We start from the raw sequence: 17,500 nt of genomic DNA on the forward strand, positions 1-17,500 counted from the left end.
GCTACAGAGGATTCTTTGAGAGACACTGTAGAAGAACCATTTTAGTACAAGAGATTTGAGTCTTTAGAACCAGTAAACTGGTTCTTTAAACTAAAAGGTACTACAAAGGGTTCTTTGGGCAATGCTGTTTTAAGAACCATTGAGAACCTTGAGATTTCTACAATAGATATGTCTGACAAGAACCTTTTAAATTGGTTCTTTAAAGTAAAATGTGCTGCAAATGGATCTTTGAACCATGCTGTAGAAGAACCAATTTTGGTTCTGAAAAGATACCATTTTGTAAAAGAGATGTGAATTTAGAACCTTTTAACTGGTTCTCTAACCTAAAAGATACTGCAGAGTTCTTTGAGTGAGTCTATAAAAGATGATTTCAGTCTGAAGAACCTTTTTAATTGGTTCTTTAAACTAATGAGGGGTTAAACTAACTTAAACTAATATCTAGGGTTCTTTGATCCATGCTGTTTTAAGAACCATTGAGAACCATTTCTACTATAGATATGTCCAAGAAGAACTTTTTACATTGGCTAAGTTTCTGCAGAGGTTCAGAGGGTTCTTTGAGTGTAGAAGAACAACTTTTGGTTCTCTGAAGAACCATTTTTGTGAAAGATGTGTGAGTGTGCAGAACCTTTTAATTTTTAATTTTTTTTATTTATTTAACAAAAGGACCCTCTGCAGTTTCTTTGAACAGTGTTGTAGAAGATCCACTTTTGGTTCTGTAAAGAACCATTGTTGTAAAAGATATGCGAGTATGAAGAACCTTTTTAGTCGGTTCTTTAAACTACAAGATGCTACAGCAAAGTGTTCTTTGAGAAAAACCTTTGAACCCTTTTTTTAAGGTTCGTGACACTTTTTTTTTTTTTTTTTTTTTTTACAGAAATGGTTCTTCATGGAACCAAAAGTGGTTCTTATGTGACATCGATCAAAGAACCCTTCTAGCAGCCTTAGTTCCTGAGGTTTCACTGCAGAAGTGCATGTCGTAGTTCTGCGTCCAGTCAGATTGGGTTGGTGTTCAGGGATGTGCTGCTTGGTTGTGTGGAGCACAGGTGGCTGAAGGAGACGGGTAGGACGTGTCTGGTCTCGGTTCTTCACGAGGGCGGTTTGGGTCGGTACTGAAGGCTGAGGTTTTATTTATGGCTGAATTTTATGTCGTATTCCATCTCTGGACAGGATCCTTCAGGGCTTTATTTTGTAATGCTGTAGCTTCTTCATGGGCCGTTTTACCTTGTGTTTATTCCTTGTGCTCATTTGGATTCTCCAGGTGCTTCACCTACCCTAATTGTATTTCTTGTCCTTGTATTTCTCTCTCTCTCTCTCTCTCTCTCTCTCTGTCTCTCTATGTCTCTCTCTCTCTCCCTCTCTCTCTCTCTCTCTCTCTCTCACTCGCTCACTCTCTGTCTTCCACTGCAGTGTGAAAAACTCTAGCTATAGCCTTCCGTCCTACCCCCCCTATAACAGCTATGAATATTCAGACCAGAGCAGGCACAGTGAGAAAGCCGGCCTGTGTGGCCTCTCCAATTTGGGCAACACCTGCTTCATGAACTCCGCTACACAGGTAGGACCACAACTGCGCTCATTTTTTTTTTTAATTATTATTTTTTTCTTTCCCTGTTCACTAATAGACATGTTTCCAGTGGAAATTCATTATTGTAATTTTTCGTTTTTTCATCTGTGCGCGCACTGTGTCTTATATTTACATATCAAAGTGAGGAATTAGCATAGGCCCCGTGGCTCTCCTGAACAGGCAGGCGAATGTTGAGTCTAATGGAACATGAATTCAGTACAGATACAAACAAACACCGAACGCTTTCCTAATTAATCGTTTTTGGCTTTTAATAATATATATCTGTATATTTATAAGATGTACATATAATATATATCTATTATATTTATTTGCTGTCCGACTGACCAGCTGCAACATCAGCTTTAGCTTGTATCTAGACAAGCACTCAATGCAGCAGAATATGGGCCCTGTAGTGGGAGATGCCACGCTAATTTTGCTAGTGTTACAAACACTGGTCACCGTTCCTAAATACTCCCCAATGACCTCTCTGAGCCCCCTTGAAGTGGATCAGGATGCTAATTTGTTTGGTGTAGACAATTTAGTGTGGTTTTGAAGAGGGTATGACTTACTTTAGTCTGTTTAGGCATGTATAGATGGGTTTTTTGTATATACACTCTATGGACAAAAGTATTGGGACACCAGTAATCAAGGGTAAGGGCATCCTCATTGCATCAACAACAAGTGTTTGTAAGGTCATGATGTTGGATAATTACCCTCCCACCTACATTCCTTAACTCTACAACTCATCCCATCCAAAAGTACTAAAGTATGGAGCTCCCTCCAACCTCCATTCCAGAGAGCACAGTTCTTCCACTGCTCCACAGCTCAATGCTGGGGGGCTTTATATATACCCCTCTACTAGCCCACGCCTGGCCTTAGGAACATGATGTTGATCTGCTCCAGAGAGTCCTATTCTATTGGCTGTACTTTCCTACAGGAACTAGACAAGCTGTGTGTGTTTGCATTTGCCAGCAATGGGTGCTACTTAAAGTAGCTGAATGCATTCATTAGAAGGGGTGTCCACAAACATTTGGACATGCAGTGTATGACTGGGTGGTCATTGTTACCCTTGCTCAGTCTAGCGCTTGTTTCTGTGTTGTAGTGTTTGAGCAATATTCCCCCACTCACCGAGTACTTCCTGAAGGACAAGTACCAGGATGAGCTGAATGAGGATAACCCGTTAGGGATGAAAGGGGAGATCGCCAAGGCTTACGCTGAGCTTATCAAGCAGCTCTGGTCTGGCAAATACAGCTACGTCACACCAAGACCTTTCAAAGTAAGGTTGAAGATGTAAAGAAACGCTTTTATTCAGTTAAATATCTTTATTTTTTAAAATCTAAATAAGCTGTTGGTACATAAACCAGTCTTCTCACAAATCCTGTCTGTGTTCGCTTTAGACCCAAGTGGGACGCTTTGCACCTCAGTTCTCAGGCTACCAGCAGCAGGACTCCCACGAGCTGCTGGCCTTTCTCTTGGACGGCCTGCACGAGGACCTGAACCGCATCAGGAAGAAGCCCTACATCCAGCTGAAAGATGCTGATGGCCGGCCGGATAAGGTACCCCACCTTCTCTGGTATTTTTTTCCTGTATATTTCTGTATATACACTCTATGGACAAAAGTATTGGGACACCAGTAAGAGAGAGTATCCTGCTTTGTTTGAATTCTCATTGCATTCAACGACGAGTGTTCATGAGGTCAGGAACTCTACAACTCATCCCATCCAAAAGTACTGGATGGAGCTCCACCATCCATCATCCCAGAGAACACAGTTCTTCCACTGCTCCACAGCTCCTCAATGCAGAGGGGCTTTATACCCCTCTAGCCCACGGCTGGCATTGGGCATTAGGCCGCGCCAGTCATGCCTGCCTGTCTCTGGAGCTTAAAGCTGTCACACACACTCATATAGAGCGCTGTTATGCGCACACACACACACACACACACACACACACACACACACACACACACACACAAACTATATGCTACTGTCCCTAGTAGTGTGTAAGCTAAGCTAAGGTGTTCCTCCCTCAGGTAGTAGCAGAGGAGGCGTGGGAGAACCACATCAAAAGGAACGACTCCATTATCGTGGACATTTTCCACGGCCTCTTCAAGTCCACCCTGGTCTGCCCGGTATGCTCCAAGGTGTCTGTGACCTTTGACCCTTTCTGCTACCTGACGCTTCCTCTGCCCATGAAGAAGGAGCGGACACTAGAGGTCTACCTGGTGCGGCTGGACCCCCTTGCCAAACCCACACAGGTAGGCAGACGTGACGTGCATGCCTTACTCAGAACCCTGATTTGAGTGTACGCTACAGTCCATGGGCAGCGTAGAGGATGACTGCGCTGCATTTGCTGTGAGTTTTTTGATTGCGTTCAGCCACGAGAGCATTCCTGAGGTCAGGTACTGATGATGTTGGAGCAGATCTGGACCTCAAACGCCACTTCAGCTCATGCCAAAGGTATTGGATGAAGCTCCATTACTTCAGAGAATGCAGATCCCCTGCTCCACATCGCAGTTCTGGGGGTTTTATACTCCTCTAGCTTAGACTTTATGACCTGTGTTCATGTGTCAGCAGGTAGTGCACCTTAAAATAGCTGAATTGTAGTGCAGTCAGTTCTGAAACGAGCTCAGATCTGCTGTTTATTTTATTTATATCTTATTTTCCACATTTTATATGGATAGAAAATTAAACCACAGGTGTGGAACTGGGTTCCTTCCAGGCCACTGCACTATGGGCTGTGGATAAAATTAGCGCTTTCCACCTGCGTTCCGCTTACAAAGGCATCACTAATGAGCTGATGAGTTGAATCAAGTGCATTAAATGACGAGTAGGCCTGGCATCTGACCAGTGTCAGTTTTCTTTAAAGTGATGGTCCCTAATCTACTAACTATACTCCTTTATGTACGGAAACAAATATGTTGCCGACACTGCCCACATACTTCTATGCATCCTTTACATTGGCATACATGGTAAATGGTACATCCACTAGAGGGCAGTTCAGAGTCAAACGTTTCTAAAAAACAAGTATGATGACGGTGGAGGAGGTCATAATGACATCTGATGAGGCAGCGGTGTAAACGAAGGTGGTCTGCGGCCATTAAATTTACATTGAAGGCGTTTAGCAGACACTCTTCTTTGGAGTGACTTACAGCTTGGCTTCACTGTTCACTCAGAAAATACCCTTAGCTAGTTTATATAGACTAGGATACAAAGATCCCTCTAATCCTAGACTCTACTAAATACAAAGGTCAGTATGGAGACACAGTATGGATACTCTACACTCTTCACCCAAGTACTCAGTCTGGGTTTGAGGACAGCGAGCGTTGGACTCTGCTGTTCGGACACCCAGGGGAAGTTCGCTCCACCACTTCGGTGCAGGACAGAAAAAAGCCTGGACGCTCGTCTTCCGCAGATTTAGAGGGATGGTGGGTTGAGCCGAGCCGTACTTGAAGCTAGAAGGGCTCTTGGTGCAGATCGGCTTTTGACCATCGCCTTCAAGTACGGAGAGGCTGGCTGGTCCAGTCCTGGCTTTGTAGGCCAGCGTCAGGGGATTGAAAATCTGATGCGGGCAGCAGCTACAGGAAATCAGTGAAGAGTGTTGTGTGTTTTGCTTGTACTGTTGGCTACACTGCCCCCACAATTTCCAGTGGTACTGCGCCAACCATTTGGTATTTACAAGCTTTCGGAGAACATGCAATGATACGGACGAGATTGTTGAGAGAGTTGTGGCGCAACAGATAACACCACTACCTGCCAGTGAGCTACCACACTACGTGGGAGTCTGGGGTTCGATTCCCGGTCTGGCTGTCTGTGCTGCGCTACACCAATATGAGTCCTTGGGCAAGACTCCTAACACTACATTGGCCCAACGCTGTAATACGAGTAACCTTATAAGTTGCTCTGGATAAGAGCATCAGCTAAATGCTGTAAATCTGAATGTAAACCATTACACTCCTACGGAATTTACAATTCAGACTGAAAACGTAGTTCCTGTCTACAAACTTTTGGACATGTGATGTAAGGGTTTTGCTCTCAGTAAGCCTCATGCCTCAGCTAAATGAGGGACTCCAATGCAGCAGTCCAGTGTAATTTGTACTGTTTGTGTGTTTGCATTGCAGTATAAGCTGACCGTGCCCAAAGTGGGCTACATCTCTGACCTCTGTGCTTCGTTATCTGTCCTGTCTGGAGTATCTGCTGAAAAGGTAAATAATCAAAGGCTTTCTCAAACACTTTGTCAGCAGGAAAACTTCGCCGGCTGATGTTTATTATGACTGCTCCTCACTTTGCTGTTTCCCGTGTGCTGTTCTGTCTAGATGATCGTCACAGATATCTACAACCACCGGTTCCATAGGATCTTCGCCACCAATGAGAACCTGAGCAGTATAATGGAAAGGGATGATATATATGTGTGAGTATTATACGAAAGAGTGAGCTGCTTGCATGGTCTTGAGGGTGACGCATTGAGCAGTTGTGTCATTTGCGGGTAAAGAGCCTGTATTTGTTTCTGATTACGCATCCTTATCGCATCCCTGTCGTGCAGGTTTGAGGTGGCGGTAAATCGGCTAGAGGACACGGACCACGTGGTGATCCCTGTGCACCTTCGAGAGAAATACAAGCAATCCGGTTATAACCACACTAGCACCCCACTGTTTGGTCAGCCCTTCCTAATAACTGTCCCTCGAACTCTCAGTGAGGAGAAATTCTACAACCTGCTGCTCCTCCGTCTGTGGTAGGCCTCTCCCTTCTGCCCTCGTCTTTTCCGCCCCTCTTTCCACATTCTAGATTGACTTCACTGGAATGGTTAGCCTGAAAGGGTCATGCTTAAAGCAGCATTGTGTAGCAGTTGTACCTTCACAATACAGACCATGGTCTTAAAGGATCAGGTTTGATGGTATATTATTTTGTAATTGGAAGAATGGCCTCTCCGTCATTCCCATTCCAGGTGGGAATGCTGCTACTGCGGAGCTGTGGTGGTGGAGCTGCAGGAGAGAGACCTCTGTCCGTAACTGTGTGCCGCTGCGTAACCATATTAGTGTAAAATCCTGTAGTATTACTCTACCGCCTCAGTCCACATGCTTCTCTACCTTCAGATCAAGCTTCTGGAGCTCTCAGCTTGCCCAGAAATGCATGTGTACATCTGTCCATGAAGGGGTGCACAATTTGTGATTTTGTATTTACTGCAGTGGAGTTAAAGTGAGTTAGTCAGACCTGCCCAAATCCTATTTCTACAATCTAGATTATATCCAGATTTGGAGGTGGTTCGAAAGGTGATTCTAATCAGATTTGTACAGGGACTTCCATTCGCTCTGCTTCCGTGTACGAAAGCAGCTGCTAGGGGGAGCCCAGGAGCGAAAATACCTGTTCTTGCATACAGCTGCTTTAAAATAAGAGTTTGATATTGAGATATTAATACTGATAGACCCTGTATTGTCTGTACTGTTCATGAATGTACGGTACGGTGCAAAAACATTATTATTGTTCTTTTTTTTAAGTCAATATTTGAGTTTTTATAATCAACCCATTTGCAGCTTTGTTTTGGCCGTCTCTAGCGGGTTTATTAGAGCAGAAGTAGAGTTGTAGAGACTGTTCCTGATAAATGTGTCACTGCATAGCCTTTCACTCCCTCAATACTCCAGAGGAATTCAGACTTAGCAGGTCCATACATTTCAGCCCAAATATGGTTCTTATATGGTGCTTCTAGGGGTGTAACGGTACACAAGTGTCCTACATCACGGATTGGTACGGGTTCGGTACATCAGAGACACTACAAAACCCACCAAAGGCATAAAAAGCTTTTCATTTATACTGAACAGACAGTCAAGTTTCCATAGGCAAGTTAAGTCTGTTCCACCTAGTGTTGTATAGCGCCCCCCTGAGGTAATCTTTACAGCCTGTATTGATATAATTGGTAGCGTTTAATTTCAGATTCAAACAATGTGTTTCCGAGCACACACCCAGTTCAGCTGTCCAACAACGTCGACACACTGTCCCTGTCCGATCCACCATGAATCTGAGTTAAAATATTAAGATGCTAAAAGGCCAGAATATCAGAAACGCTTGTTTTTTTATAGTTTGGCTTAAATAAAACAGTTGTTTAGACCTCAGTTATGACTGTATGTTGGGGGGGGGATTTTAGGGGGGGTTGTGGTGAAGATTGACAGGGTGTTTGTTCTGTGCTATGTTTGCAGTCGTTTTGTGCGCTCAGCTCTGGACGAGGAGGACGAGTCTGACGAGACACATTCATCCAAGCAGCACGCCATCAACGGCAACGCCACCAACGGTATACTGGAGGAGGGCTCGCCCAGTAAGCATGCTGTCTGACTGCATCTTTTAACCTTGCGGCCTCGTGTCCATGGAAAGCACGGTCAGCTGTTTTCCCGTGTGTTGAGGTGTGGCCACCTCAACCAAGTGAACCTGCCCACCTGACTTTTCTCTTACAGTCATTTGTTTAGAAATTAGGACGCCCCATGAAAACCTTTAGTCTTTTTTTAACATATTTAAACATATAGACGGAGGAAAAAGTTCAAACCCCTTATATTTATTACTCTTTCAGATGATCAGAACATGGTTAGAGAGGATTATTCTGGAGGAGTCTGGAGTCTTATTTAAACCTCAGACGTTGATTGAGGTTGAAGTGAGGGGTGAAGGAAGATCTCCATCATGGCCAGATCCAGAGCTCTCTGAGGCCTTCAGAAAGAAGGGTGGAGATGCAGAGAAGTCTGGGTTTAAAGGGTTTTTTTAAAAAAAAGAAAAAAGATCTCAGAACAGTTAAAAATCAGCCATGCCACTGTCCACTAAATCCGACATGGTCAGGTCAGACTGGCCTAGGCAGAGCAGAGCAGAGCAGAACCACAAGATGAGTAAAGAAGCCGCCAACAGTCCTAAAATGTCATCATGGGACTTACAGGTAGCTCCTCCCATCATAAATGGGCCAAACAGACTTCATTTTAGTGGGAAGTGTGCAAGGAGGAAACCCTAGCTGTCCAAAAAAAGAAAAATGATAATAAATAAATGTATTAATTTTGCAGAGATGCTCTGTATTTTTAAATAAGAGCCACCCCTCCTTAATTCTGTTTATGGAGTTCATTAAAGAAGGTGAGGCTTCACAAAAGACATGATTAGATCAGTGTGCTGATCATCTGTAATTCCCCACTAACAAATTGACATCACAGCAAAGTAAACTCTTCTGCTGTCCGTCACCCTGAACCGTTTTTAACATCTCTGCTGATTCACACAGCTACTTTCTGTGAACACAGAGGCCTCGCGTCTCGCATTTTGTCCATGCACCTCGTGCCACATGCTGTAATTCGAAGGAACCGAGAGATTCTGGCTTGCTAGCACTGAAGCTGTCAGTAGTGTTATGCCGCCGCTGTAGTAGTAGTAGTAGTAGTAGTAGTAGTAGTAGGCCCCAGAATGGAGGCTGGATTTCACAGTGCAGTTACAGTAATTCTGTGGTATTTTTAAGATCTGATCAGTTCTAATTCCAACCAGCATGGCCAGGTCAGACTGTCCGAGCAAGTTCAGCTTCAAGACATATTTTTAAGATCTAATCAGTGAAATTTTAATATTGTGAAATGTGCTTTGGTGTCTAACTTCGTAGTTTGGACTTGGATGCTACTAACCAAGCATGGATTCAGCTGGAAAAGCTTGATTATAATATAATGTTCAGCTGGGTGGCTGGTGGACATGGCCACTAAGAAGCCCTAGAAGCAGAGATTGGCCAGGAACTTATTCCATCATGAGATCTGCTACCCACCCAGGTAGGAAGTTGCCGTATGGGCCACTCTGAGGCTGATGCACTCATTTCTTCTCAAAGGAGGCGAAGCCCTGAGATGTACTGAGTGTAAAACATCACTGATAATCCTACAGACACATTCTTACTGTAAGATTCCAGGCTGAGAAGCTTCCCATTCCCTTTTATTTTTACGTATTAATTTATTTATTAATTTTTTTAACGCAACACTGCCAGCCAGGCTTCTGGAATTCTTCTTCTCGTCTCACACCAGTTACTCAGACACTCACTCCAGTCTACAATTATAAGATCCTGACTGTACATGTGGACGTTGCTGACTGCGTAGACCGCAGACTGTGTTATTATACATGTCTCTACTAATTATCTGGACTAAGCCTTGAACATAGCCTCAGCTGCTGATCTGGCGTTCAGCAACAGCTAACAGTAGCCTGGGCTGACCAACATCACGCTAGGCGTCATCAACCCAACCCCTCAGTGATCCTAGGATCATCAGCACCTTAGTCCATCCGGAAGCCTTGTAGAACTGTTTTACCAACTGGGTTTAAAAGCTGCCCTTGGTTTACAGTAGGAGTGTACGAAAATATTAATATACCAAAGTATCATGATATTATTAATACAATACTGAATCGGTTTTCAAAAGATCAGTATTGATTTTTTAATTAGTAGTTATACATGTAAGAATTGCTGTGATGTGTTTAACCCCCAAACACTAGATGGCAGTGTTGTACTCTGTTCAGATCCCACTGTTTTGATTGGACGTTTACTTGGATGCTTTTTATTATGATAATAAATATTTAAAAATGACCCCGATTTCTGAATCGCAATATATCGCCGTATATCGAATCGTAACCCTTGTATCTCCAGATTCCTGCCAATACACAGCCCCAGTTTACAGAGTATTCTCTTCCGTTTCAGGTGAAATGGAGACTGATGAGCAGGATGACGAGTCCAGTCAGGACCAGGAACTTCCTTCTGAAAACGACAACAGCCAGTCAGAGGATTCAGTGGGCGGGGACAATGACCTGGAGAACGGGGTCGGCCCAGAGAACTCGACCAAAGGCCAGCAGCAGGTCACAGGCCACAAAAAGCGACTTTTCACATTCCAGTTCAACAACATGGGCAAGACTGACTTGAGTTTCATTAAAGAGGAGCCGCGGCAGATCCGATTTGATGAGGGACACCTTCGACTCAGCGGTACGACTCTCTTACCAAGCTTAGTTTTAGGATCCGTAAGGTCTTTATTCCAGAGTCAGAGGTGACAGTGTGCTGCCAATAGAAAAGGATAAACATCATGACCCTATTGGCACCATGCTGCCTAATGCCAGACGTGGGCTAGAGGGGTGTAAAGCCCCCCAGCATTGAGCTGTGGAGCAGTGGACCTCATGAATGCTCTTGTTGCTGAATGCAATCAAATCCTCACACAAATGCTCCTCCAAAATCTAGTAGAAAGCCTTCTTCCCTGGACAGTAGAGACAGTTTCTCTTTTTAATATCCTTGATTTTAGAAGAAAACAATGCATGAATATGAGCAATATGTGTCCCAATACTTTTGTCCATGTAGTGGATGTGGTCACATTTCTGTTAATCTCTCCCCACAGACAGATCCTATCTCTCTTTGGACTGGGAACCAGAGATTAAGAAGAAGTACTTTGACGAAAGTGTGGCTGAAGTAAGCGTGCCGGAGTTCAGGTTTCGGGTTCTGGTACTTCCACCCGGGATGTGTTCATGTTAGTAATGTGATGGTGTTCTTCCTTCTCTACTCCAGGACTTTGAAAAGCATGAGAGCATGGAATACAAACCTCAGAAGAAGGCCTTCTTTAAACTGAAGGACTGCATCGAACTGTTCACTACCAAAGAGAAGCTGGGGGCAGAGGACCCATGGTGAGACCGATGCCCTCTTTTATAAAAGCACATTATCAGAATCAGAAATACTTTATTGATCCTAGGAGGGAAATTACAGTTGCAACCGTTCGTGTAGGAATAAACATTCTGTAAAATAAACACTCTATTAAACACTATAAAATAAACACTATAAATAAATGCTCTGTAAAGTAAACCCTATAAATAAACACTCTATTAAACACTATATATAAAAAGCTATAGAAACTATGTAAAGGCTCTATAAATAAATGCACTGTAAAATAAATGCACTGTGAAACAAACACTATTTATAGTGTTTATTTATAGTGTTTTTTACAGTGTTTATTTATAGTGTTTATTTCACAGTGCATTTATTTATAGTGTTTATTTATAGTGTTTTTTACAGTGTTTATTTATAGTGTTTATTTCACAGTGCATTTATTTATAAACACTGTAAAATAAACACTAAATAAATGCACTGTGAAATAAACACTGTATTAAACACTAAAATAAACACTATTAAACACTATAAATAAATGTTCTGTAAAATAAACACTGTATTAAACACTATAAAATAAACACTATGAATAAATGTTCTGTAAAATAAACACTGTATTAAACACTATAAAATAAACACTATGAATAAATGTTCTGTAAAATAAACACTGTATTAAACACTAAAATAAACACTATAAATAAATGCACTGTGAAATAAACACTGTATTAAACACTAAAATAAACACTGTATTAAACACTATAAATAAATGTTCTGTAAAATAAACACTATGAATAAATGTTCTGTAAAATAAACACTGTATTAAACACTATAAAATAAACACTATAGATAAATGCACTGTGAAATAAACACTGTATTAAACACTAAAATAAACACTGTATTAAACACTAAAATAAACACTGTATTAAACACTATAAATAAATGTTCTGTAAAATAAACACTATAAATAAATGCACTGTGAAATAAACACTATAAATAAATGCACTGTGAAATAAACACTAAAATAAACACTAAATAATTGCACTGTAAAATAAACTGTATTAAACACTATAAAATAAACACTATAAATAAATGCACTGTCAAATAAACACTATAAATAAACTCTATTAAACACTATATAACGCTATAGAAACTATAAACGCTCTATAAATAAACACTATAAATAAACTATTAAACACTATATAAAACGCTATAGAAACTATAAACGCTCTATAAATAAACACTGTGAAATAAACACTATAAATAATTGTCCAGAAATGCATGTGTAAAGCTTGTCCTTTAGTGGCGGCTCAAAGCACAAGTTACATCTATTTTGATGTGTGGTGTTTTTTTTATTTATTATATCAGGTGATGGAAGCTCTTTAATGGAAACTGTGTGACTATGTATGATTCCAGGTACTGCCCGAGCTGCAAGCAGCACCAGCAGGCGACTAAGAAGCTTGACCTGTGGTCCCTACCCCCGGTATTGGTGGTCCATCTTAAGCGTTTCTCCTACAGCCGCTACATGAGGGACAAACTGGACTCGTTGGTGGACTTCCCCCTCCAGTAATCCTCAACTAACCTTCATTATAATTTGACAGAGTATTTCATAAGTCCAAATGTTTGTGGACACCCCTTTTAACGAGTGTATTCAACTATTTTAAGTTGCTCCTATTGTTGACACAGATGTGCAAATGTGCACAAAGCTTGTCTAGTCCCTGTAGAGAAGTACTGCCAATAGAATAGGACTGTCTAGATCAGGTAAACCTTAACTCATGTATTGGCACCATGCTGCCTAATGCCAGGCGTGGGATAGAGGGGTTATAAAGCCTCCCAGCATTGAGCTGTGGAGCAGTGGGAGAACTGTGATCTCTGGAATGATTTGGGGATTTTGGGATGAGTTGGGGAGTTGGTTGGGATTCAGAGGGGAGGTGATCATCCAGCCTCATCCTGAACTCACTAACGCTCTTGTCGCTAAGTGCAATCAAATCCTCACAGCAATGCTCCTCCAAAATCTAGCAGAAAGCCTTCTTCTTCTTCTGGACAGTAGAGACAGTTTCTCCAACAAAAGCAGGATCGACTCTTTTTAATAGCTTTGATTTCAGAAGAAACAATGAATGAGCAGGTGTCCCAATACTTTTGTCTTTATAGTGTATATTGTATATACATTATTTAATAAGAGGGACGATCTGGGAGGGTGTAGTGTGAAGTGAAGAGCTTATGTGCAGTAATATTAATTGAGAGTTTTGACCTGCAGTGATCTGGACATGTCGGAGTTCCTCATTAACCCCAACGCTGGGCCGTGTCGCTATGATCTCATTGCTGTTTCCAACCACTATGGAGGAATGGGAGGAGGACACTGTGAGTGTATATATACACACACACACACACACACACACACACACACACACACACAAACAGAGACACATGATCGCCAGCATCCACTTTAATGTAATGTTAACTCATCTACACATACTGAGGCTGAGTCTGCACAGTATCTCTATGGACAACATCATCAGTAGCTGGACCATATGAACATGAGCCTTAAGTACATTTCCACTGCAGGCTGATCTGACTGCTCACAGCACTCCAAAGTGACCTTTTTTACTATTATTTTTGTTTGTTTGTTTGTTTGTTTAGAGAGCTCATTTGCATCTTATAGGGTTGTGTAATTTCAGTATTGCAGGGATTTACATTATAATAAGGCTCGTTTATCATTAATAAACATTAAGCTAATAAGGCTCACATCCTCTTCTAACAATACTTCTATGTAGGTAAAAATACTTTTTTCGTGATACAAGATATTTATCACAGTTCATGTAATTACGACCTAAAAACATCAGTAGCTGCAGATTCTTATAAACTACTATTCAGATCCTCTCCTGTACTGAATACAGTGATTTATACTCTATAACATCTGCTGCTCTTCATCTAATTAACGCTTCAGTCTAATTACACAGTTAGTAATGTTAGAAACCTGCAGCTGATCAGGGTTTATTACACTAACAGTCTCCTCCATACGCTCAGAAAAGACTATTGTTATCACGATATCAAAATGTATCACAATATGATAAAATATCGCCATATTGCCCAGCTCTATTTCTATACGTCCTTTATGTTAGCATGGAAGATAAACAATTATACGTCCACTAGAGGGCAGTTCAGAGTCAGAAGTTTTTGTAGGCGACAAACGGCGGAGGTTGTGATGACTTTCATATATATATATATATATATATATATATTTCTTACTAGGCAGACGGAATGAGTGTATCCGCATCTGTATGTGTATTTAACGTTGGGCATGAATGAGCCTTAACAATTAACAAGTAATTAACTGTGCAGCCTCAAGTGAATCACACACATCTGTAATTCTCAGATACTGCCTATGCCAAGAACAAGGACGATGGCAAGTGGTACAACTTTGACGACAGCATCGTATCTCCAGTCAGCGAGGATCAGATTGTGGTAAGATTTTCCATTCAAACGTTTCACAGATTTTAAAGCAACAGCCTTAAAACAGCAGATTCAGAACCATTGATTCAGTGATGCTCCACTGACTGGAACAGAGAGAGACTCACAAACTGGAACTCCAGATTAAGCACACCAGAAACTACAGAACTGTGAAGCGTGCAATATATATAATATACACAAAGTCAAATAAGTTCTGTTTTGTTGCATAAGCTGCACACAGCTTCTTTTCATAAAAAAGGCTATTAATATAAATAAATAAATATTAAACAAAATATATAGCTAATAATAAATAAATAAATAAATAAATAAAGTGGTATTTAAATTGATTACAGTTGTTTTAGGTGGTCGTGTGTGTGGTATATGAGTTTATGTTTGAGTATTTGAACGGCTAAGAACATCCTTCAATCAGATTCAGACTCAGTAATAATGATCTTACTTTAATTGTAAGTCATTCAGATGTTTTTTGATAGTAATAACACTTAAACACTCAAAAATGACTCATTACCCTCAAAAACTGAGTATCTGAATCTGATTGAAGGATGTTCTTAGCCGTTCAAATACTTATACACACACAAACACATAAAACAGTGAATATAAATGTATGAAATGGAATTAAGTTGATTTATTTATTGTTTTATTTATTATTATTATTATTATTATTAGTTTTGTTTGTTTGTTTTACATGTATTTTATTATGTTAATAGCCTTTTTTAAACTGACAAGAAGTATGACTCAAGAGGCAGGGTGCAGTAACAAAACAACTAATTTTACTTTATTACTTACTTACCTATATATATAAAATAAAGTATAGTTTCTAATGTGGTAAGTCTGGAGTGGCAGTGTATTTGAGTATGACTCTGAAGGATGTTCTTAGCTGTTCAAATACTTATACACACATATTCACACTCTCACAGCACACAAACGACCACATAAAACAACTAAAGTGAATATAAATGCCATTTTTTATTATTCATTTATGATCCTTTTATTTATTTTGTATTTTGTTATGGTCATTTTTACTGAAAAGAAGTGTGACCCTATAGTTGGTGTGCAGTGTCTTTAAATTATGTAACAAAACATGTATTTACATATATTAGTATATAACTACGCAATATGACAATATTTTGTAGTATCGTGATAAATTCTGTTAGTGTGTCGTGAATATCGTCAGTGTTTGCAGTGATGTTTCATTAAAGAGTGTAATCAGTCTATTTAATTGAACGCATATTTTGAGTAAAAATCAGGGTACTCCGTATTGGAGAGTATTTAGATTGCAGTTTGTTTGTTTTTTACGCTGTTGGTGCATTATGTCTCCATGACAAAATATTGTGATAAATATTGTATATTGTATAAATGTCTTTAAATATTGTGATATACATTTTTTCCCATATCGCCCAGCTCTAATTCCTAGTCTGGGTGACTATGCTGCACTACACCAATAAGAGTCCTTGAGCAAGACTCCTAACACTGCTACTCTGACCCGCCTCTGTAGTAAGAGGAACCTTGTAAGTTGCAGAATTGGCTTGTTCTTTTTTTCACCTGTTTTTGGGAAACTCATCCCTGATTAAGTGAAATAATGAGGAACTCCAGAAGAACCTGAATCTCTAAAGCTGGTAGAGCTTATTGTAGAGCATCTGAAGATCGCATGGCTTGGGGGTTGCTATGTTTCTTGCCAATTCAGAGGCAAAACAATTGCTGGTTTATGGGATCAAACCTACACTCTAAAAGCAGCAGAAGTAACCGATTCGGACATATGGAGATAAGCAAGCCGAAGCTAATGCAGGAGATGATGGCTAGGAGTTACCAGCAGTGTCACTTCAACCTTTTTTGGGGAACAGTGCTGCTGTGACCGTTATCTTGGTCCAGGGTTTGCCTGAGTAGAGAACCAGCTGAAATACAAATACAGAAATATCCTGAAAGTGTGTGTGTGTGTGTGTGTGTGTGTGTGTGTGTGTGTGTGTGTGTGTGTGTGTGTGTGTGTGTGTGTGTAGTCCAAAGCAGCGTACGTCCTGTTCTACCAGCGGCAGGACACAGTGAAGGGTACTGGCTACTTCGCCTTGGACCGCGAGGACGCAGAGGAGCAGGAGAGCGCCTCGGCACAAGGGGCCAACGCCCAGAGCGAGGAAGAGGACGAGGAAGAGGAAGAAGAGGACCTCAACGACAACGAGCAGGACGAAGAGCTAGAGCCTAACCACGACATCACCATGAACACCAACTGAGTTGGGACAGACGTGGGACGGCGGGTGGTGGGGGTCATCCGAAGCCATATCGAGAGCAAGCAGAGCAGTCCGGGCAGTCCAGTCCAGAGCCTTCCTCCTTCGCTTCAGCAGTGCCTGCAGAGACGGCCAGGGCCTGGTACAGCGGGGCCGCGCGCCGGGCTGGGACATCCAATCGGGGCCTTGTTTTAATGGCCAGCATTGCAGGTTGATGATTTGTTTTAAGCTTCCCTCCACTACCTTTAGTAAAACATGTCCAGAGCTCTGATAACGGTGGGAAAGAAGGCATACGGCTGTGAGTCGGAGTCGTGGGAAGGTCGAAACACTTCCGGAAAACGTTCAGCAGTGTTGCTCCTCGGATTTCCCTCGCAGTAGATTTTTTTAAAGAGTACATATATATATTGCAGAGTGAAAGAAGAGAGAGGTGCGTTTATGCATTTATCAGTAGTGTTTTACTTTTATCATCGTTTTTGCCTTGTACATAATTTTGGATGGACTGCGAACCTCTGGGTTTTAAGGATATTGAACATTTACCGACTGTTTCGTTGCACAATCACACCGTTCGTTTTTAAAGCTAGTATTAGTGCCACGCGTACTGCAGAGTTTACGCCTAACCAGTGTCCCCTCTATCAGCTGCTTAACGTGC

At 41.3% G+C, this 17,500-nt stretch overlaps 1 protein-coding gene across 5 annotated transcripts in view; it reads left to right on the forward strand.

Annotated features, from left to right (window-relative positions):
* LOC140549532 (ubiquitin carboxyl-terminal hydrolase 15-like) overlaps positions 1 to 17,500 on the forward strand; it is a 34,259-nt gene that overhangs the window by 15,194 nt on the left and 1,565 nt on the right. For 3 of the 5 annotated variants that reach the window (XM_072673247.1, XM_072673250.1, XM_072673249.1), the window contains 15 exons: positions 1,408 to 1,552; positions 2,664 to 2,837; positions 2,959 to 3,117; positions 3,591 to 3,815; positions 5,679 to 5,762; positions 5,874 to 5,968; positions 6,101 to 6,289; positions 7,749 to 7,864; positions 10,229 to 10,507; positions 10,911 to 10,981; positions 11,078 to 11,193; positions 12,584 to 12,733; positions 13,425 to 13,528; positions 14,544 to 14,632; positions 16,630 to 17,500. The exon at positions 16,630 to 17,500 is cut by the window's right edge and continues 1,565 nt beyond it. In XM_072673247.1, coding sequence (XP_072529348.1) covers positions 1,408 to 1,552; positions 2,664 to 2,837; positions 2,959 to 3,117; positions 3,591 to 3,815; positions 5,679 to 5,762; positions 5,874 to 5,968; positions 6,101 to 6,289; positions 7,749 to 7,864; positions 10,229 to 10,507; positions 10,911 to 10,981; positions 11,078 to 11,193; positions 12,584 to 12,733; positions 13,425 to 13,528; positions 14,544 to 14,632; positions 16,630 to 16,857 — 2,224 coding nt within the window. In that variant the 3' untranslated portion in view covers positions 16,858 to 17,500. Of the gene's footprint in view, positions 1 to 1,407; positions 1,553 to 2,663; positions 2,838 to 2,958; positions 3,118 to 3,590; positions 3,816 to 5,678; positions 5,763 to 5,873; positions 5,969 to 6,100; positions 6,290 to 7,748; positions 7,865 to 10,228; positions 10,508 to 10,910; positions 10,982 to 11,077; positions 11,194 to 12,583; positions 12,734 to 13,424; positions 13,529 to 14,543; positions 14,633 to 16,036; positions 16,144 to 16,629 lie in introns of all 5 variants that reach the window. The other 2 variants (XR_011978993.1, XM_072673248.1) reach the window with 2 other exon arrangements.

Source organism: Salminus brasiliensis, chromosome 2, assembly GCF_030463535.1.
Source record: "Salminus brasiliensis chromosome 2, fSalBra1.hap2, whole genome shotgun sequence".
NCBI classification, from domain to species: domain Eukaryota; kingdom Metazoa; phylum Chordata; class Actinopteri; order Characiformes; family Bryconidae; genus Salminus; species Salminus brasiliensis.